This window comes from Varanus komodoensis, unplaced genomic scaffold (assembly GCF_004798865.1).
Source record: "Varanus komodoensis strain SLA01 unplaced genomic scaffold, ASM479886v1 scaffold14_1, whole genome shotgun sequence".
Classification (NCBI taxonomy): Eukaryota; Metazoa; Chordata; class Lepidosauria; order Squamata; family Varanidae; genus Varanus; species Varanus komodoensis.
Genome location: NW_025335438.1, coordinates 17,064,334 through 17,087,115, shown reverse-complemented (window position 1 = coordinate 17,087,115; position 22,782 = coordinate 17,064,334). Strand labels below are relative to the sequence as shown.

Genomic DNA, 22,782 nt, shown 5'->3' with positions numbered 1-22,782 from the left:
GACCATTAACCCATCAAATCTACAGCCTTCTTTCCTCATATAAACAGCTGTGGACTACATTTCCACAATGTCTGCATTCATCAAAATGTATGGCCTTCCATTTACTAAAAGGAAATTTCTTCAAGAAATTTTATAATTATTTTTAAAATATATAATTATATAATTTATAATTACACAAATATTAATTCCCAAACTCTTTAAAGACCCTTCTGATTAACTCCAATATTCTCTGGAGCAAGAGTTCTCAACCTTTAGACCCCACAGGAACCCTTCAGAGTTTGAAGAAAAGCTGTGGGCACCACTGCTAATCCCTGATCAGTGGACCACCACATTGGGCTCAACCTGTTGAAACTATGGATCAGCAAAGACTTTTGCTTTATGTTTGTTGCACTGTCTACAAAAATTGCTTGCAGTGTTAAAAAAGATACTCTAAACAGAGAAGAAATCTAAAGTAATCACTGATAGGTAATTAATACCATGGGATATCCATTATGCTAGGGGTCTACAGTATATATCTTTTTTTTTTTTTCTGATTCCGGCTAGTGCCGATACACATTTCAATTTGTCTTCATTTGAAAATGCTTGCAAGTTCTTTTCACTCAGCAGTTTGTTATTTATAAAGCACCCAAGGGGACAATTCTATGCCCTCCCGAGACTGTCTGAGGGCCCACAGGTTTATGTGGAGTCCTGTGACCTTGAAACTCAGTATCTGAAGGCTGACTACCCACCCCCAGTAAAGAGAGCATAGAGGAAAAACATACTCCAAGCAAATTGGGAAAGGGGAATGCTATGGAGCAGCAGGGGGAGAGGCTGGGGCAAAGGCTTACACTAATCTGTATCAGTACCTCCACCTCTTTTTCTTTCGCTTAGTGCTTAATTTAGATGTCCAAAAACAGCTATCTGGATAAAATACAGTGCCATGTTTGCACTGTGCATTGGATGCATGCAGGAAGCCAATCTGCATGAAGGGCAGGGCCTTGGATTGTACCCTAAAATAATTTAGTTGTCCATGTTATTCATTGCAGAAGACAGTGGTAACCATTCGCAGCAATAAAATGCATACAGGATATTTTCTAGCTGACATTTTAACTTTATTCAGATGTTTTAATTATACAAAATGATACTGCGTTTTGATATGTAGGTTCAATAATTTAGAAAAACAAACCACTTAAAGTAATATCAAGTAAGCCTGGCCCCATCTTTCAAATTTGCAAGAGCCTGCAAAGCATTAATATCTGTGTGAAATTGGAACTTCAAAATTGCTTCATCCACCTGACCTCATCTCACTTTGTATTTGCGACACACACTTATTAACAGTTGAATAACAGAATTCAGTAGGGTAAACAGAATGTGAAACACCAATGTAATTCAAGTCAGCAATGTCATTTGGGAGTAAAAACAAAATGGTCACACGATGTTCTCTTCTAGCTTCACTTATTTCAGAGATGGAGTTCACAAGACATACATTTTTTCCCTTATCAGCTTCCACTAATCTAATGCTAACTTACAAGGAACTGGTCCTAATTTACAAACTTATGTATGTTTACTCAAAGGTACACTCTGTACTAAAGGGGTTTACTCCCTTAAGTGTGTGTATGATTGCACTCTGAAATGGCTATTACAGATAGTGCTACCTTTTAATACAGAGAAAGTGCTTTAACCCATATCCCTACTGAAGTGCCTCATTAAACACTTCAGCATTAAGAAGTTTGATTTTTAATAGGTAAAACATTGAACAAAAGGTTTAAATTTCCACAGAAAACTACATGATTTAATAATTACAGGCTACTTTGGAAATCAGTTTACAAAAGATAAAAGCAGCATGAAAGACCATAAAAAATTAAGGCTGATACAAATAAAATAAATTAGGAGCAGTGAGCCTGCGGCACAGCAGCAAAACTATACAAGCTAGCTATTACACTAAGCATATTTGGTGCAATCATACCACCCTTGTAGTAGATGAATTTAAGTCTCCAACCCTCTATGAGGCCAGGAATGACCTTGCATAAATAAATACTGGCACGGTTCTTTCCATTCTGGCTGATTCTGAGCACTATAATCAGAGGACGTCGCTGTAATCTGAGCATCCTATTGTTTCCAAGATGATATCAAAAGACCACCGGATTGTGTCCTTTCATTTGCTTCCTAAATTATAAGAACATCAACGTCTCCCACCCTAGTCAGGAAAAGAAACCACAAAGAGTAATATCCCTGAAAACACCCATGTAGCCTGCAATGATACACAACAGGGGTGCCAAAAGACTACTTGCTGAACAGTTTGCACACTAACAAAGATGCTATTTCAGGTCTTAATGGGAAAAAAAACTTCATGACGTTTTATTATACTGAGAATTAAAATAGAAGTGGTGTATTGTACTGATACCAATTCGAATCAGGAGAAGGGAAGGGGTAGACACTGGCTCCCTGGCTACGATTGTACAACCTTCAACTTACATATGATACAATACTATTACATTACACTGCTGTAGAAGAAGAGATGCTTTTCCTTGAAGGGTGAGACATTCTTACTGTTCACCATTGCCAACTACCTTATAGCTATGGCTACAGTTACAGTTTGGAAGGCATTACTTCAAAGAACATGTTTTGGTTGCTCTAATTATTTGGAATACTGTGTTAAATTTTGTACTGAAATGTTAAACAATTTTATTGTATTTAGGTTTTGCTTCTTTGCTCATTTGTTTTTGTTAGCTTACTATACTGCATAAATTATTAGGGTTAGCACTTTGGCTATTATGCAGTATGCAAATGAAATTAAACATAAACATTAAATTTATATACAACTTTTTTCCTTTTGCAAAGAACTTAGAGAGGCTTTCATAGTCCTCCTCCACTCTACAACAACCAACTCCGTTAGGTTAAGTGACCGGCCCAAGGTCACCCACAGAGCTTTATGGCCAAGTGGAAACTAGAACCAGGATCTCAGTTTCTAGATCCTGGGCCCCAGTCTAACACTCTAACCATGCCATCATGCTGGCTCTCAGTGTCATGAGACTATAATAAAATATGTAAAATTATGTTATTTATTCAGGAATTTAGGGGGGAAAGTTATACTGGAGATGTTATATGGGAAAGAAAACTTTTTTTCTTTTCTTTCCAAAGATTATTCCTAATCCAGATTCAACAGGACTGCTTCTACCAGTGAAGGGATATCTTACCCAGTTCAAATAGCTCTAGCTTGGATAAAGGTTTGGATAGGGCCCTATTTATACATTTTGAAACTTGAAAAATAAGAAAAAGCTACATTTCTGCTTTGCAAAAATGGTACTATCAGCATTTCTTTGTACATCACTTAAATTATGCTTTAAAAAGGTTTTAAAAAAACTTAGAGCTCAAAAGCTTACAATATACATGATGTTGAATGACTTTAATATTTAAGAGTAATATGTCTATTTCAGTATCATATTCAAATGTATGAATAACAAAACCCCCATTGCTAGAACATTATTGCTCCCAATAATTTAAAAAGTATCTTGTATTTAAACCAAAATGCAAGATAAATGTCTTTTTAGAAGGTTACTACATAAAATAAATAAATATTAATTTTAACAGGCATAATTATACATAATTTTAGAATATCTGAAGCAGACCAAAAGAGTACAGAGTGAATTAGTAAGCTGAGAAATAATTAATTATCCTTGTGCTGTTTTTATAAGAATTACTGCTATTACTCTGAAGGCAGGTCTAAAAAAAAGTCACATCCATGGATATTCACCATCTCCTGATTAGTTATAAAGGAAATCTGTTTGTTTCTTGTAAATTTGTCATCACATTTCAACAGGTATTTTCAGAGATTATAACAAAAGCCTGAAGGTTATTAGTTTTGGTACAGAAAGCTGAATTCCAATCCAAGGAGCATGATCTATCAGTTTGCACACAGGGCTACTTTACATGTTATGGCAGCCAAGATGAGACTGCAAGAAAATGATCCTGTGTGGTAGCAGTTACTTGTTAAAGCCCATAATTTTCCAGCAGTAGCTGGTGCTATCCTGGAGATTCCATGGTATAAGGCTGACCCACGAGAACAAGTTTCAAACTAGATGCATGGGTTTCTTGATGGGTTCCATGTAGGTATGTTCAAATTAGCAAAACCCAAGCTTGCCAAAGTTCTGCAAATTCCATCCTGAAGCTTGTTCTGACACATTCATATGAGATTACAAGCTTTTTCCCCCCTTTTGACACGAAAATCAGTCATGCACATTTTTCCAAATGTAGATACTTCTGTGCACTTCTTTTGGTCTATGACTCATATTGTAAGCTTGGAAATGACAGGACTTCAACCATGATCGCATACAAATTAATGTTCACTCTGAAAGGTACAAACTGGTTATCAAAACCAACAGAAACAAAATTCCTCATACTTCTCCACTTTCATGGTGCCAAAGCACAGGAACTATATTTATAACCATGCAATGTTGCTTCCAGGATATTTGGAAAACATATACTTCAGTCTTGTAAACAAATCCAAAAAGGTTACTAGATCGCCAAACTTTCCAAGACTGTCAAGGGAAGGCAAAAAGAGAAAATAACATCCTCCTGCAGCAGCCTGCTGAAATTTTTACACTGAGAACAAGTGTGTTCTATCCCTCTCTGTCAGTACACTATTCTATTTAATGCTTGGAATTCCTGGTGTTCAGCCGTATATAACTCTTTCCTACTATGGCTTCCAGGAAGTGCTGAAATGTAAGGCTGATCACAACAGTATATTTCTATACATAGTTTATCTTTCTGATACATCAAAGACAACCAGTGGATTCATGGATATGATTGTTTAAAAAGAAAATACCCTTTGTTACACTGTGCCATTATGGATGCCGCTTTTCTTATGGTACTGGGTAAAGACATGGAGGAAAAGTTCACAAAAGAACTGCTGTGCATAAAGAATGCAAAGAATTTTAACTGCACTCGTTTGAATCTCAGTAAAATGTAGTGCTTCTATACAGATAAAACATGTTAAATGTTTGTTATGTGCTTCAAATTTTTGCCTAACACATACTAAAGCCTTCTCACAGATCACAGAATTGCAGCTTTAGTCTTCTAGGGTGTATTTGTACAGTACAGAAACAACAGAAGCTTTCCCCTACTCTGTTTTTTTCACTCCATGGCATTTGAACTTGTCCAGATGAGTAGTATGTGGAACCTTTGGTTCAAGTAGATCTGTGGCCTCTCCCATCCTTTTTTCCCTTAATGGTACATCACCACACATAGTTTCCATCCTCATCCCAAGGACAGAGTTCCCAATTCAGGACAGAAGCTGCACCAGAACAGCAGGAAAATAGAAATATGACTGGCCATTTCTACCTTTGAAGACACAGGGGGCAGGGGGGGATCCCAGGGGGGCAGGGGGGATCCTCAGACACTGCCTGAAGGCCACAGAGTTGCTCTCTAAGGGTGGGAAGAAATTACAAATTCTATATATTTTCTATACAAACCAAAATATTATTTTTTCAAGTGAGTCCTAATTAAAGCTGTATGTGCTTTTAAATATCAAATTCTTGTATTAATATTGAAGTAGCAAAATGCCTAAACCCCAGAGTGAAGCAAGATCATTGGAAAAATATTCTAATTTGCATAATTGTAAATATTACAATCATAATATAAACATAACTCTAAAATATTTTACATTTAGCTACAATGCCACAGTAATATTAGTCTTCCTTTGTCTGTGTCTGAAATCTTTCCATTAGAGCCCTAAATACATTTCCTGGTATTTTCTGATGTTTGTCTATTAAACACTGTACTGCAATCTTTGCCTAGAAGAAAAAGAAAAGGGCAAAGGGGGTAGGAAAAAGGAAAAGAGAAAAAGAATAGTTCACTATTGCAACTTTCAATCAAAGTGAATAAGAAAAAACAAGCTTTAATACCTTTCAAACTATATTACAGACAGTCCCCAAGTTATAAACAGCCCATACTAATTAACAAACTGCCATAAAGGATATTAATTTCAAAAAATTACTGTGGAAAATCATCACCATGGAGAAAGAAGAAGAAAGAGGAGAGAGGGAAGGCCTCCAAAGCATCACCATAGAGAGAAAGGAAGTAAAAGGGTACAGAGGGAGGGTTCCAAAGCATGCCTTCCTGCTCCATGCATCTGGAGAGGGAAATCTTTCTGGCATGTCCTTGCTGCAAAGAAGAGACACTGGTGAGTTTGGGCAGGGGGAGTGGCAATACGCAATATGAAAAATGCAATATTTGCATTTTTCTCACTTCACAGGTGTCCTGTGCCCCTAATCCCCATGAATGTGGAAGGACAATGATATGTAATGCTATTACATACTAATTGGACTTAAAGATGAATTTCCTTTTTATCAGGAACAGAACTCATTCATAACTTGGGAACTGCCTGAATTCCCTATGATGAATATAGTCTATTTAAGCAGCATAATATACATAAAAATAGACTATGTTGAGAGTCCTCAACCTTTTGTACTTCATGAGGTGACTTCCTCTTTTGGATATGTGGACAACAACCAATACCTACAATGCAATAAAGCTGTTGGTCCCACTGATGTTTAATCTTTTGGTCAGCAATCTATTCTCTATGCTACACAGAAGAAACTTTTGAGGCACAAACCCTGCCAGGCAATGGCAAGCCCTAAAAGAGATTGGGCACAATTTTTGCTCACACTAATATAGTGTGTACACATATGTTTGCATACAACTTGAGAAAAACAAATTCTGTTTAAGCAGGAACAGCTGACCTTGGAATGTTTCCTTCAGTTGATATAATCAATGTATTAATGTATTTAAATACCGGAAATTACACAGTACAATGATTCAAGATGCCTTTTACCATTTAAACTTGCTGGGACTAATTCTCCTTTGAAGAGGCATTTACTGCCATCATTCACTTGGGCAGCTCATACCTGGTCGTTTCTAATCTGGCAGAAAGGGCAAAAGTCAAACATGTGGTCGACTCACCACTCCAATTCTCTCCTTCTAATGGAAAGGGTGGATTTGATGCCATTTTTTGTTCTAAAGGGAATGAAGGGTCATTGACTTGATGAAATTTTTGTCTCGTATATGGAAGGTCCCAACATTTCTACATAGACCCGGGAAAAACTACTTCCCAACATACTGGAAAGCTGCTGCCCTTCACTGTAGACAATAGGAAGCTACAGAAGTAAGTACAAGGCAGTTCCATAGAGCTTGAAGCAAGAAACCTCAGGGTGCTATTGGAAGTCTGCTGTGCCTCTCATGGATCTTCATTCTAGGACAGCATGACACTAAGCAAATGTTTAGGATGCAAGACTTTAACTCTGCTACTTCAACTTACTTTTTCTGCCAGTTCTTCAGCAGTTACATTTGGCTCATATGGAATAGGATCCCCAATATAAGTACGCATTTTGACAGGGAAGTTTCCATACAGTGGAACTAGTGGCAAACGGAGGTGCTCATATAGCCACCTAAATAGTTCTAAAAAGATGCATTAAAAGGATACCAGATAAGGTCATCTTGCTCAGTTATTTAATTTATTACAAATATATTGGCAGCAATATTTTCCAACTTTAACATATGTCTAGTTATACATGGCAATCCAGAACATTTGGATCTCAGTCCAGAGCTGCCCTGTACAATAAGCATTCTAAGCAAGAGTTCTTCAAACAGAGGAGTCAGGGTGCAAACCTATAGGTTGCAGGTCTATAAGACCATAAAGTAAGAGAGCACATTATGTAGAGTGAGGAATAGTAGGGGCAATCTCTACCTCCCTATAACTCACCCATTTTCATTAGGGTTAGGGTTAGTAGTCTAAATAATCTAGCAGACTAGGGAAAAATGTCTAAAACATACTTAACACTAAACATTATCCTCAGCTCTGGCATAATGGCTGTGTTCCTAAGTAACAGTTAGTAAACTATTTTGGTTTATGAAGCCACAAAGTGAATGAGCAGTCTGCTCATATACAGTGGTACCTTGGCTCATGAATGCCTCATTTCACAACCAAATCAGGTCACGAACAGAAATTTCACAAAAAGTTTGCCTCAGGTTGCGAACTCCACATCGGGTGATGATTGCCCATCTCCCCCCCTCCCCGAGCGCACCCATGATCACACCCATCTCCCCCTGAGCACACCCATGATGACTGCCCGTCTCTCCCCCCGAGCGCACCCATGATCGTACTCATCTCCCCCTGAGCACACCTGTGATGGCACCCGTCTCCCCACCGAGCACATCCGCAATCGCACCCATCTTCCCCCCAAGGGCACCTGCGATTGCGCCTGTCTATGGCCACGATCGTGGGTGCGCTCATGCAGGGAAGACAGGTTTGATCGCTGGGGGGGGAGATGGCCATGATCTTTGTTGTTCTCTGTCACTTTATTTCAAATTTTTGTGATTAAAAAAATGGTTACTGAACGGATTAGCCTTATTTACATTGAACCTTATGGGGAAATTTGACTTGGCTCACGACCAATTTGGGTCACAACCTGAGTCGTGGAACGGATTAAGTTCGTGAGCCAAGGTACCACTGTATAGAGACTTTTGGCTCTTATCTTCACTTAAGAAATTAAAGAAACCAGGCAGAGACATCATAGAATGGCACCCAAACCTGATTATTAATATTTGTTGTTATCAAACAAGCTAGAATTTCTAAGCCAACAAAAACCTTTGGCTAATAGTTTAAATTCTGGTATAAGAAATCCCAAAGTCTCCATGCATTCGTAAGTGCAAGTAACTACACTTTTTCCTTTGAAGATCACTACCATATGCATCAGACATAGGTAGACAAAGCCTCAAACAGGGAATTGATTAATGTACTAGCAAACAAAATATGAAAAACAAACTGAAGTAGCTTACTTGGTCCACCAAGTGATCGAACGTTTTCCCGAATATTTTGTGTGAACATAGGAATGATGGGCTGAAATAAAAAGGTAGAAGATATATACTAGGAATATCTTTTCAGTATTGAAAGTGACAGGTGTCTAACATTGATTTTACTAATCATCTACTGGCGATACTAAGATTATTATTACATTTACAGTTGTATCCTGCTCTTGATCAAAGAAGATGAAAAAGGGTCCTTCATCTCTCCCATCTTCACAACCAACTTGTAAAATAGATCATCCAAGAAACCTCAGAGATTAATTAAGATTTGAACTTGGACCATCTACTCCAACCAAGAGCTTTAGCTACAGAATCATAAAAATGCAAATTCTTCTTCATGATCTCTGTGTGTCTTATATAAAGGCTCTGGCTTTCACAAACAGAATCCTGGTATTGATTTAACACTTGCACAAGGATTAAAATTGGTACTGTCCTCAATACCTTATCTGTTGGCAATCCCTAGCATAACCTGTAAACTGTTTAAGCTTAAGGTTAAAATAACACTTTCAATGCAATTTTAAAAAGTAGACAGAGAAGATTCCTAAATCCTTGAATCCTTGAATACATAAGCATTTTCACAATGGCAAAATGAATTTTTGGTAGAGTGATACAAGGAAAGTTTGGTTGTACTTGGACAAACCAAAATAAAATGCCAATTCTGCTTTATCTTCCTTAATTCTCAGACTGTATGGACAGGACTCAAGCTGAAATACCTTTAAGCAATACACCCCAATAATAATCTTGTAATGTATAAACTGCATTTGGACTCAAATCAGTCCAAATCAGTTCAAATCAGTTATATATGCAAGAATAAAGACAGAGTGATAGTCATAGGAAAGTAAGGATTTTGTCTGCTACTTAAATAGTGTTAAATAAACCATGTTTAAGAGATTTTTTCTCAAAAGTCATTAATGATACAATCATATGCATGTTTACAAAGAAAAAGAACTCCAAAAATGGTTCTATTTTGCTTCATTAAAATCACTGTACAGGGACTTTATGCCCTGAAAACACTCACCACTTTTGCATCAATAGCCACCTGGGCAAATCCTTTACGATTTCCCCATATAAGGGTATAATTTTCATTACTGAAGAGTGCTTCCCGTAATCCTCCTGGCGCAATGGCTAATAAATTCCCCCTTTTTAAGGCTTTTCCACATTCCTCCTGTGATCCACGCAGAACACCAAATACATCAAGTAATAACTGAAAACCTGAAAATGTTAAGAAACTGGTAACATTAACACAGGATAAAAATTATAATTTACCAATTTATATTTAATTATAAAAATATGGTAAAAGCAAAAGACAAAGGAATAACTGTGAATACTGATAAAGACCATGAAAGAGTATACTATTCCAAGTACGAGGTTCACAATAAAATATCTATCTATCTGTTGCTTGTCTTCTTCCCCTCACACCTAAAATCTGGTACCTAATTAAATGTTTAGCTTCAAAACAAAAAAATATGCACAATTTTAAACAGGTAAGAACTCATATAACTGCTGATGACTAGCATCCATGATTGGATGAATACAATGTTTGGCTAGATCAGTTTCCAAGCTGTAACTGACATTTTACAGAAGATTATCCCTAGTATGTATGTGAGAGAATACACTTTTTTTACTACATATATGTCTCCGTGTGAAATGGAACTAATACCTAGTGACAGTGAAGATGAAGGTGCTCTTATAACCTCAGAAGAAGAGAAATGAACTCTGCTGAAATAGATGAGTGGTTCTCAGAATATCATGCAGAGCTTTTCTGGTTGCTAAAAGTACTTAGTGCAGCTGTTTATAACCTAATGGGAGTTGTACTCTAACTATTTGGAGAGGACTAAGTTGTAGAAACTTGATTTAGTGTCTCAACAGCTTGTAGTACTATTGTATCTTTCTTACTTTTAAACAGTAAATTTTAGAAGTATTCTAATAAAAGTGTCTCCATAATGTTATAACAATCAGATTAAGAAGCCAATCTAATCCAGATGCTGATAACTCTCAAAACTTAGAGAAGTGTGCTTCTTGCAAAAGATTTAGAAGGCTCATTTCACCTAAGTTTTTTGCTCTAGCATGGAATGAGGAAAGGCCTCTAGGATTCTTCCTACTGTGGCACCAGTCTCCTCTTTTACCCTACACCCTGGAATACCCACCCAACACCTTCTCTGAGGTAAGGCATCATGTATTACAAAAACAAAAACTTGTTAAGCATTTTGTAGATTTCAGTTCTTAAGGCTTCTGTGCATCTAAGGGTAGCATGCTGCAACCTCCAATACTGCTTCTGGGGTTCCACTGAATCCCCCCGTTGCACAAGCAATTTCACAAACCTTACTTTATATTTAACAAGTGAACTATGTTCATATTACATTATATTTTCCTTGCTTGCATCTTCCTATACACTAATCTCCTGGAGACATTTAAACAATTTTAAAACACACACTTTTAATCCTTTAAATTGCTACAACTAGAAAAGGCACAACTCTTCATTCTCTATATAAAAGTTAGTGATTTCACAAGTGAAGATAGAACCCCAAAATATTTAGTCAAATCACATCAAAACAAACCTAATTTCAGGTTTTCAGTCCTGAAGCCACTTTGCAGAATAGAAACCCACACACAGTGTAATTATTCACTGAATAAATAAATTAAATCCTATCCATATCTGCATGTTTTGAGAAAACTGAAGTTCTCTGCAATGCTTTGGCTGTGAGACAGAATCTAGACAGCCATAGGATAATTAAAGTCCCAGCTCTATCCTTGAAAATCTGTTCCTAGATTGAAACTGGGACTTCAGGCTAAGAATGTACTCCCCTGACCTTGCAACCAGTATAGAAAAAACCTCACTGGATGCAACTGAGGCCATATGAATGAACTTGGCTTTTGGGGAAGGAAGGAGACAGCCTCTATCAGCATACCCAGTATTTTGGTGGTGCATTGTGCATACTTAGCTGAAATTGTCCATCTCAGTGCTTTACATGGCTGAAGGAGCAGAGCTGATTTTGGCCTCCACACACCTCCTATCATGCATAGGAGGTCCATAACCTTCCAGGTTAGGTGATCAGCAGACTTATAGGATTGCAATCTTAATGGATCAAGAGACATCACAATTGTACTTGATGAATTTTACCTGGCAGTGAGAAGACAAAGTGATCAGCAACTATATGGAAGATTCTTTTCTTTCTAAGAACTATGGTGGCCATCAAATAGTAGAAGTCTACAGGAGTTGCTCCATGATAAAAAACAACCACAGCTGGTCCATCAGGTAATTTTTCTAGGCCATGTATCTCATACCCTGTTAAGAGCAGAAGATACTCAAGGTTAACAGATGATATGAAAGTTGCATTTCAAAGGCTTTTTCAAAAATATACAGCAATTTAAGCATAGCTAATGACCAAAATGCTAATTAACATGAATGAACTGGGGATGATTAGACACTTATTTCATTATCTTAATTCTCAATATACATATGCATTTTAAGTAATGCTGTAGTCATTAAATACTATCTCCAAAGAAAACATTTGTATTCTGTACAGAAGTTATGGTGCACCATCAAGATTACAATGGCAATATCTTATTAATGATACCATTTTATTACTGAATAATCTTATTCCATGTTTCCTTGAGACACTTTTATTTTCTGATAGCAGACAAACAAAAGTGTATTTGATCATTTTAGTGTAAGTGTTTCAATTCATGGAAGCAAGTTTATGCAAATATGTTTGCTCTAGTCTCTCAAAAAGAGTTACGAATCATTTTACCTTCAAAGAAATTATTCTTCTGATAAGCAACCTGCACCATCTGACTCAAAGATTTCACTGACTACTTAATGGATTCACCCTCCAAATGACAACTTCTGCAAAGTGGGGAGAATAGCTTGTGTATGAAACAGAGACAGAGATCAGAGATGGGTGATTCTGTAATTTTTAAGATGGGAACACAATTAGTTACATAACAGAACAGAGCAGAATGTTATTTTGTTCCTTTTGCAGTATCTTGCATTGTTATAGATTATGAAGTAGATTTAACAGTTCTCCATTTTGCCTAGGATTAGGTATTGTTTATTTGCCAAAGTGCTCAAAAGATTTCCACACATATTCTCAGTAACCCTTAGAACTATGTAAAATAGACCAGTAATTATCTCTGTATTTCAGAACCAAATATATTTGTTTAAAGCTGCCTAACCAGGGTGACATCAAAACTTTCTTACATAGAACCCAACAACATACAACTAGTTGTTCTATCTTCTAAATAAATTATGTTTCACATCACACTTATGCCCATTCCTGCCAATGTAAGACAAATAAATAGATATGTAAAAGGATGATCACACAGTCTGGGTGCAAAGAAAGCCATGGGATTAGCCACAACAGATTGCAGAATAAATTTTAAGAGGATCAGGCAGTTGTTGCAAGTGTGTGGCAATGCAACACTTGCACTTCCAGATCAAAACTGAAAGAATTTCAAAGGTAGTTGCTTCATGCCTAAATTGACTGCCAAGACTTGATTGCATTGTAGCTATTTTGTACTCTTGTAGGAAGCACACTTGACCCACTTCTTTGGATTGTAGTGCCCTTATAGGGTTGTCCTAAACAAGATGAGGTTTTGAGATCGCTCAAGATGGCTCTGTACAACATTTAGCTCCTATTTCTTTCCATCTTTATTTGTACAGGTTTTACTCGGTTTCTCAAACCACTATTTTGAGGTGGGGACAATATGCACCACAGAGCATTTTGAAACACTGCAAGATGAAGATCCACATGCAGATAAGTTAAATTGCCAAACAATCATACCTGAATGAAGAGAATGTGAATGTTCAGCAAATCCAATATGAGTCTTGTTGATTACACACCAGCCAGTGAGTCAAATAGACACTGGAAGATTTCTATACAAATACTCTGCCGGTTTTGGTATGATAAGGTTTAAGGAGATGGGGGGTGGGGAAGGAATCTAGATGTCTGGTTACAGAACCACCTCAAGTTTAATTTTGGTGACTGGCATTTTGATATCACTTCATACCATAATGCTGTCTCCTAAAAGCATGATTCTGGCCTGGAGAAATATAGCATGTTTTTGTTTTTCAGATATGCAAACAATTCTTATCAATTATATACCCTTTGGCTTTCAGTTACTTATCACTTTCTCTGAATGAAATTACTGAAAAATGTCCTGCTGATGTTTCCATTAATCAGTATGACTAAACTAAGATAGTATGGTATAATATGGTACAAAAAAGCAAGAAATCTGAAAGAAAAGGGGTAAATGGGAAAATACACTTTCATCCAAACCAGAGGTTACATTTTTTCTGCACAAATTAATTCAGAAACTATAGTTGGATACAGTAAGTGGCTTTCAGTATCTTTTCTTCTATGAAAAATACTTGGGGGAACTTAGAGAACAGAGAGACAAGTCCACTCTCAGGTTGAGAAATATGTGTTTCTGGTGCTATTTCAAACCAGAGAAGAGGAAATTGTGGTGCAATTTTAAAAACGTCTTTGAAAAAAGAATATCTGAAATGTTTGTAGTATTTTACTATCAACTGATGTGTGTATTTTGCCCCAGACGGTTAATAACAGCTATGAGGGAAGAGATATTTCAATCAGGGAAACTGCACTGGTTGTAGGAGGAGGGTGGAGAAGAGCTGCCACTGTTTTTAAGCTTATAAAGATGGAGTATATATGCACCTATTGCAAATGTGTTATACAAGGAAGCAGAACTCTAAAGAGCATCCCTTAAGAATTCTCAAGGATAGTTTCTTAATGTTTTATGAGGGAAAGCCTCAAAGAGGTATAACAAAACCAAAAAAGTGTAAACACCACTGCTAGTAAACTTCATGCTACCCAAAGCCAGTGATCACTGGGAGCAACAAAATACTGAATGTCCCTTGGAAAGAAAAGTAGAAGGTAAGGTAAAGATGGGGAAGAAAGGCAAGGAAGGTAAAGGTAAGGTAAAGATGGGGAAGAAAGGCAAGGACAGTGAATTAGCCCACTTGACACCTTATATTGCTTCCACTAACTTTGCTGACAGCTTTGTCAACTTTTATCATTTTATAAAAGCTGCAGTCTTTCTATTCAGCTAAATAACAAGTCTGGCAAATATTCATAACATTAATGTCATCAGGCTATATACAACCATCACCCTGAGGAAGCAATGCACCTTTTGTTCCTACAGATGTTTACTGTTGCTGAAATAAGCTATCAGTGTTGCACAGAATAAATCAGGGAATGCATGTGAATAGTTCCATAGTTTCACATATTAAAACATGCCAACATTTCTAAAGCAATTCTTCAAAAGATGTATTAGTATTAGCATGCACAGCCATTAAAATTACCTGCATTAGCTCTTTCATATTCTTGTTTATACCTCTCTATAGTGATTTAAGAAAATGAGCTGACAGCTTATTTTTCTTCATACATAGTTTTTACCATTTTTAGCAACCAGAATAATATACATTATCAAAAATCTCACTATAGTTTACATGCAATAGAAAGTAATCTGTTAAAAGATATTCACAGTTCCAACATGTGCTGCTGAGCATATACATATTTATTCAGCAGTAAAGTGTCCATAAAATCATTCCCTTAATGTTTCTCTAAGGCCTTAAATGGCTTTGCAAATATAGTTCTAGTACTTTTGAAACATGAATTTATCAATTGCTTTCCTAATTCTTTCTGTATTTTCACACTTACTCAACAGTTTCTTTACAATGCCACACATTTTTCACAGAGATATGCCATTATAGTTTCATTCAGTTTTGTGCCTTCACCATCAAGTTTCTGAATTAGTAATTATGCATTGCTACTTCTAAATAATGTCATAAATTTTCCAACCCTGAAGGACCACCTTCTCTTGTATAAGATTTACCCAACCAAGAGGTCCTTCTTAATGTACCATCCCTCAAGGAGGTGAAAGGAGTGGTAAATAGAAGGACCTTTCAGTGGCTGCCCCCCACTTGTGGAACAGGCTCCCCAAAGAAGTTTGCCTGCAGCCAACTCTGTTATCATTTTGGTGCCAGGCAATAACATATTTCTTCCCCCATTTTAATAATTTGAATAATTGATTTTAATAATGGGTTTTTAGATGCTTAAGCTTTATTGTATTTTAGTATTTGGTTGTCCATATCACCTGGACATGTTTCTTGAAACTGATCTTGCCTATATTATTATTAGTATTATTAGTATTATTATTCAATGATAGTTTTAATTGTTTGGTTGTAATTTATTTTTATTTTTTTATTTATATAAAGTTTTTATATGCTGTCCCAATACTAAAAGTCTCTGGATGGCTTACAAAATGGATGTATGTATGGATGGATGGATGGATGGTTGGGAACCTTAGGAAGAGCATGTTGTAGAATGTTATTGATGGCCAGCAGTTTAAGTAGTTACATGCATATTACTCTGATCATTTTATTTATGCATTCTTGTAAAACAATAAAAGGGCCAAAATACAGTTTTATATCACAGTTTCATATCACATTGTAGTCACAATGACCACTACTTAAAACAAATTCAACTCTTCGTGTATGTCATAATCCTATGACTCCAAGTTAGTGAACCAAGCTGGAGAGAGTGGGAACTGGAACTCCGACCCTGTCCCACATCCACACAGCAGAAAGAATCACTCCAGCTGTTTTCTGGGGTCAAGAATTCAACCATGATAAAGGGGGCATTTCGGTGGTTGGAGAGGACTCTAGAGATATGAGTTATCCTGAAGCTTTTAAAGCATCCTCCCCTTCCAGTCTTAGGCAGATAGTCAAAAAAGCCAGTCCAGTGAAGCATGCAGGGCAGAAGAATGGGGAAGCAATGATCACCTTTGCTTTCTCTCATGCCCTTCATACAATACTTATAAGCTTCTGATTCTGGGGACCTAATGACATCAAGGGTGAAACCCAACGGATTGTAGCCTAAATGCTATGCAGAATTCTTGAGTAATCATCCACAACTCTAGAAATCATCAATCATTAGCATGCTTGGATAAACTTTCCAGGTTCTTGCTAAAAACAACCAAGGTTTTGTGGGACCAACAAGTTTATGTAGTTGCTGGTGCATATGATAGTTATGTAGGCATTTGCCAAAATTTATTGCTAAAGTGCATTATTGTGATGACCATCAATGAATCCTCCAATTTTGGAAATGCTTTGTCTTTTTTTCATAAATTAAATAAAATATTGTTTACTTCTTTTGAAATTCATTAGATTCTATTAGTGGGCTAAGCTAGGAGACAAATATGTTTTGCAGTATGAAGCTGCTCATTACAGTGACATACAAGGGATTTTTTTTTCTGAGAATATGCTCCTAGAATATTTGGACGTGTTTGAGCTTCCAATAATTTATAGTTTCACAGGCAAACAATTTTTTCTTTTCTGTTCAAATATAAAGAGATCTATCATGCTGTTTTCTTTTTTTCCTTTCAAGAAGTGCTTTCATTAGCAAATACTACTGAAACAAGGAGGAACAGCATAATCTAGCCATTGTATCTGCACATACTGCACAACAGTAACACACGCATTGGTTACTTCCTGGTTGGATTTCTGTAATGCGCTTTACATGGGACTGCTGTTGAAGACAGTCCGGATACTTCAGATGGTTCAAAACAGATCTGCCAGGATGCTGTCGGGGACTGGGCATTATTCTCATATAACCCCAGTCCTCTATCAGCTCGATTGGCTTCCCATCAAAGTCCGGGCTCAATTCAAGGTTCTGGTAATTACCTATAAAGCCCTAAATGGCTTGGGACCAGGATACCTAAAGGAACGCCTTTTTCCCTATTTGCCCTCCCGCCCCGAGATCAGCAACAGAAGCCCTTTTCGGGCTCTGTGAAAGAAGTTAGGAGACAGAGTACCCGGAGGAGGGCCTTCTCTGAGGTGGCACCCTGACTATGGAATGTGCTCCTCAGAGAGGTCCGCCTGGCTTCGTCATTATATGTTTTTCGGTGTCAGGTTAAAACCTTTTTATTTAATCAATATTTTAATATGTTTTAATATTGAATTTTATTATTGTATTTTATTAATTTGCAGCCAGAGTGGGTCATCAATTTATTTATGCTGTTAGCCGTCCAGAGACGTTAGTAATTGGACGGCATACAAATTTTATAAATAAATACTTTATTGTTTCATTTGTGACCTTTTCCAATATTTTCATATTACTTATTGTAACAGAAAATATTACTTATTTTAGAAAGACCAACTTCACATCATCTGGTCAGACACAGGAGAAATGCATTTTCACTTAAACAAGTTACCTTTTTCAGAAACATGTGCTAATGCCAGCTTAATACAGTTACTGAAAAAGTCAGTGGGGCTCCAATACTGCTGCGCTGCCCTGTTCTGGGAAAGGGTGTTTCAGTTCAGTTCCATCCACTTTGGGAACTGCTGACTTCCTGTTGCACTACTTTTGTGGGGAAGCAGGTTGCTGCTTTATAGGGAGCAGAGGATAACTGTCCTGTGTGTCTGTAAATTACAGGAAGGTAAGAGGAGAGAAACATGTCCTACCAGGTTATATTTTATTTTATTATTTCTATACTGCCTAGGTAGTAGGCATGTCATGAGCAGAGCTGGCTGGAGCCAGGAATCAGACTAGATGGCCCGGGAGGCCCCTTCTGACTTGTTATGTTTCTATGTTTCTTGCTTATTTCCTAAGCAAGGTGTGCAAGCAGGTACTTATTAGCTATAACCACTCACTTTTTTAAAAAAATGGATATTCTAGATCTACTTCAAACAGGTCCTGTTCTGATTGCAAGTAGCTAGATATTCTGAATTGCTCTTATTGTTTTATTTGTTTTAGTGTGGCTTGTTTCATTTTGTTTATCCTAGGGCATTTATTGTTGCTGGTTTTTATGATTTTTAAATATCTATTCTTCAACTGCCTAAAGGGGTTTGTTAATTGGACGCATATAAATGATGTGAATAATTTGTAGCTGGGAAACAATTTGAAACAATGGAGTTTCTACAACAAACCTTCAACAAACCTTGCTGTACTCTGTCTCCTTCAAACCCCCAGAGGATACAAAACTGTATGTAGTCCTCATTTAATCCTACTTGATGTTTCTTTTTCAAATTATTTATTTATTTTTATTTACATATACTTATAGGCCACCTATAATTACCAAGTACTTCCTAGGGGGCTTAATAATGTTTAGTGACTCAATCTGAATCCAAGAATGTTGAAAGTTAGAAGCCAAAATAAATTCTAAAGTTGTACAAAAGATGCTCTTTAAAAATACAAGGGGAAAATTCCTCTATAACTAAGTGTCAAACATTGATTTCATGAATGTGCATACTTGTACCTGAAGATGAATTCATCCAGATAACTTACATATCAGAAGAGTGTTTCAGAGGATGCTTACCATTCCATATTCTTGCATGAACATACCACATAGTTGATACCACCTGTCTTGCACCATCCCAGAAATCATTCAAATAAGCCTCTTTAAAGTCTGTCCGTCTCTTGTAAATATGAAGAATTATAATTGAAATGTAAAGGAGCACAAAAGTGGCTACAGGAAGCATAAAAGCAATTATCAGAGGCATAAACAACCATATGAGGTAGGCCACGTAACTCAGATATTCCTCCAGGTGTTCTACACCTGTCCATCTTTCCAGTATGTAAAGCAGGCATGTTAAATAAGATGTGGGTATTTCTTCTGCACCACAGGATTCATTATGGCCTGTCATATTCTGTTAAAAGAGAAAACAAAACAAATAAAATCTCTAAAGAAAATAAATATTGTGTTGTCTATCTTATACAAATGTCAGTTTGAGTTGTTAGCTAGTTTTTCCTTTGGTGAAAAATGACTAAGATGCAATCCCTTGCATGTTTAGACAGAAAAAAAGGCCTACAGCTCCCAGCATTCAAATTGGATTGGTTTCCTATGGGAGCTCCAAATACTTGGAGCATAGACTGTAATAATTACCATATATTCATATTTACCAAGTTTTGGAGAACACCAAACCTGTCATACCTGCTTACCCTGTATTTTTTCAGGCATAAAGACCAATTTATGTTAATAGAGTCTAATCCTAAACAGGTTTTCCCAGATATCTCAGTAATCATCCTATATTTTGAAGGAGAAATGTATTAGGATATTTAGACTAGATTTGTGTATCTGACAGGGGACCAATCACTTTATTTGGATGACAGTAGAAATGCACCTAAAAAGATGCTCCATTGGCCAATTGCTTTTACTTGATTTCATTCTTCAACAGCAGAACACTATACAAGAAGCAGTGAAATTCATGTAAAAAAATAATCCTTCCAAAACCTACATTTGTACTACCCCTTTAAAAAATATGTATTTATTTATTTTTAAAAATTTATCCCATCTTTATCCAAAATGGACCTCAAGATAGGTTACAAAACCAAAAATGTTACAGCACATTTATAAATCCAATATATAAAATATGCAATAAAATAATTCCATTATGAGATTGAAAATATTCAAGCATTAAAATATTGGGTAAATAAAAAGGCTTTGGCCTGAAACTGAAATGAATAAAGCGTTGGCACAAGGTGCACCTCTTTGAAGAGCAAGTTCAATAGCTGGGGTGTCACCACAGAAAAGGCCCTTCCCTGGGTGGCCACTTTTCTAATCACTTTCAGAGAGAGCTCCCGAAGGAGGACCTCAAGTTGAAGATCTCAGAGTTGGACAGGTGTCTATGGAATGAGATGTGCCTTCAAATATCCAGCCCCTAAACCATTTAGGGCTTTATATGTTGAAGTTAACACCTTGAATTGTGTCTGGATTTCAATTGGTAGCCAATGAAGATGATATAGGACTTATGTTACATGGTCATTTCTGCCAGTCTTAGTAAGCAATCTTGCAGCTCTATTCTGTACCAACTGAAGAATTCAGACTATCTTCAAGGGTAGCCCGATGTAAAGCGTGTTACAATACTCTAATCCGGAGATTACCACAGTGTGGGATACTGTTGCTGGGCTCTGCTCATCTAAATAAGGACTTAGTTGATAGACCAGTCAAAGCTGATAGAAAGTACTCCTCACCACAGCAGTCACCTGGGATTCCAGAGATAATTCTGGGTCTAGAAACACTCCCAGAGTATGCAAGTTTATGCACAACTGCCTAGTGCACAAACAACAGCCCACAGAGTCACTTGAGAAAAATAAAGCTATAGTAAAACTAAATATAAAGTATAAAACTATACCATAAATCTGAATGTCTCCATTTCAAATCTTGCCTCTTCAATAAATTCCCTAGGGGTCTTATAGCAACCAGAAACACATTCAGCACCTTATCTGCAATATGAGTAAAGCAAGGATAGCGTTCTATATTTTAGGGTCATTGTACCGACAACAAATATAATGTGCCTGAAAAGTACTGAAGTATAAGCACGGGAAACACATTTATCATTATCAGACCATGAATCAGAGTCTGGTGGTTTCCAGGACCTGCTTCCCCAATTAATAAGTTGAAGTTAGAGCTGTGGAGGAAAAAGCTCCAGAACAAAATAAGAGGGGAAAGTCCCATGCTCAGCGAGGTCATAAAAAGGGCTGCCTAGGTAGTGCAACATAAGGTTGTGGATTAAAGATCTGAGAAACTACTCATAGGATCATAACCCTATGCATGTGGAGACAAAACATAAATCCTACAACTCTAAACTGCTCTGTCTAAGCATGCACAGAATTGCGCCCTGAGTCAGAATTAATTTTCTGCCTTCCAAGTTAGACAAACTGTCACTCAGGTGGGGCGCGGGGAGAGAAGCGCGAAGAAGAGATAAAAAGACCGACTCACCTCGCCTGTCCCGAAGAAGCTTGTCACCAGTCAGCCGCTGCGATGACACTTCCGTCGACCAGCGCTCCGGTGCTTTTCTTCTACTCCTACTGCCCTCAGAAGGGCGGTGTTAAGAACAGGTGCTTCCAGGAATGTTATAGCAACAGTTGGTATCACCTTGCTGCAAGAAAGGACACAAAGAGGGAAAGGTAATCTCTAAATCTTAAAACTGCAGCTCCACCCGGACCCATTTCGTTGTAGGACCGATTCCCCACAAAACTCTGAAGGGCGCTGCTTCCGGCTTTGTATGCCAATGTACCATAGGGATAAAGATAGAATGAACTACTGTAAGTAGAACATTTCCGGGTCCGCTGTAAGGCCTTTTTTTTTAATATAGCACCTAAACCCATCGATTTATTAGCTCTGGTGATGCTTTATACTACTGCGTACATGCGGGTCTCTAAGTCAGGGCTCTGTTTTTTTTTTAACCTCTTCTTCGTTCTGTTATTAATAATAGTGAGTATTGTATTTTTAAAAGATTAAAGTTCTGCCGCTGCAACTTACATAGTCTATCACCGTGTTGTAGATTAGGGAAGGGAGGGGGAAGTGTTGGTATAACAGTTATGAAATGCAATCCACTATTAATATTGTAAGTCACCTACAGTGAGATTGTGGGGCCAGTTTGCGACAGCCCTATAAATTAATCCAGTGTTCTTATGATGTTCTTGTAATATAATTGACTAGCTGCAACATTCTGGCAGCTGAAGGTTTCTTTTTCTGTCTAAACCTGTCTAGAATTGCGCACTAAGTGTAATATGCCCACCCTGCGTCTATCCATTATTAACATTGCATGCTAGCGGTGGAACTGAGGATAAACTTGGGATTCTAACCAAAACACCTCTAATTTATAGCAAAGTGTATTCAATAAATTTTACTTGCTTAGACCTCACCCAGCCTAGCTTAACTATACGCGGAAGTCGTACACTGTACTGAAAAGTAAGCAGGCACTGCCTTGTAAATATTTTAACCTAAACAGTACTCTTCGTGGTAGCAATGGTTTGAAGGAAGCGAGTGCCTCCTATCATCTATTTACACCTACAGCAAAATCCTTCATGCCTTCCAAACTTTTACAGGCGGGGACCTTAAAAGAAATTGCAGAATCTATCCTAGGATAACATCATTCGGTAGGTCAATTCAAAGGGCAGGAAATACTGCGCACCT

At 37.2% G+C, this 22,782-nt stretch overlaps 1 protein-coding gene across 3 annotated transcripts; it reads right to left on the bottom strand.

The window, feature by feature from the left end:
• Nucleotides 1–1,069: 1,069 nt before the first annotated feature.
• On the bottom strand, nucleotides 1,070–21,755 carry LOC123020404 (transmembrane protein 68-like). 3 transcript variants are annotated; one of them, XM_044424104.1, is made up of 7 exons: nucleotides 21,583–21,755; nucleotides 19,180–19,510; nucleotides 11,963–12,127; nucleotides 9,860–10,053; nucleotides 8,815–8,875; nucleotides 7,295–7,434; nucleotides 1,070–5,771 (listed from the first exon to the last, which is right to left on the bottom strand). In XM_044424104.1, the coding sequence occupies exons 2-7, from the start codon at nucleotides 19,505–19,507 to the stop codon at nucleotides 5,667–5,669; spliced, it is 993 nt and encodes a 330-aa protein (XP_044280039.1). In that variant the 5' UTR covers nucleotides 19,508–19,510; nucleotides 21,583–21,755; the 3' UTR covers nucleotides 1,070–5,666. The 3 variants fall into 3 exon arrangements, with proteins under 3 accessions (XP_044280039.1, XP_044280038.1, XP_044280040.1); XM_044424103.1 differs by lacking the exon at nucleotides 21,583–21,755 and adding an exon at nucleotides 20,996–21,051; XM_044424105.1 differs by lacking the exon at nucleotides 21,583–21,755 and adding an exon at nucleotides 20,996–21,051 and having other exon boundaries at nucleotides 19,393–19,510.
• Nucleotides 21,756–22,782: the final 1,027 nt, after the last annotated feature.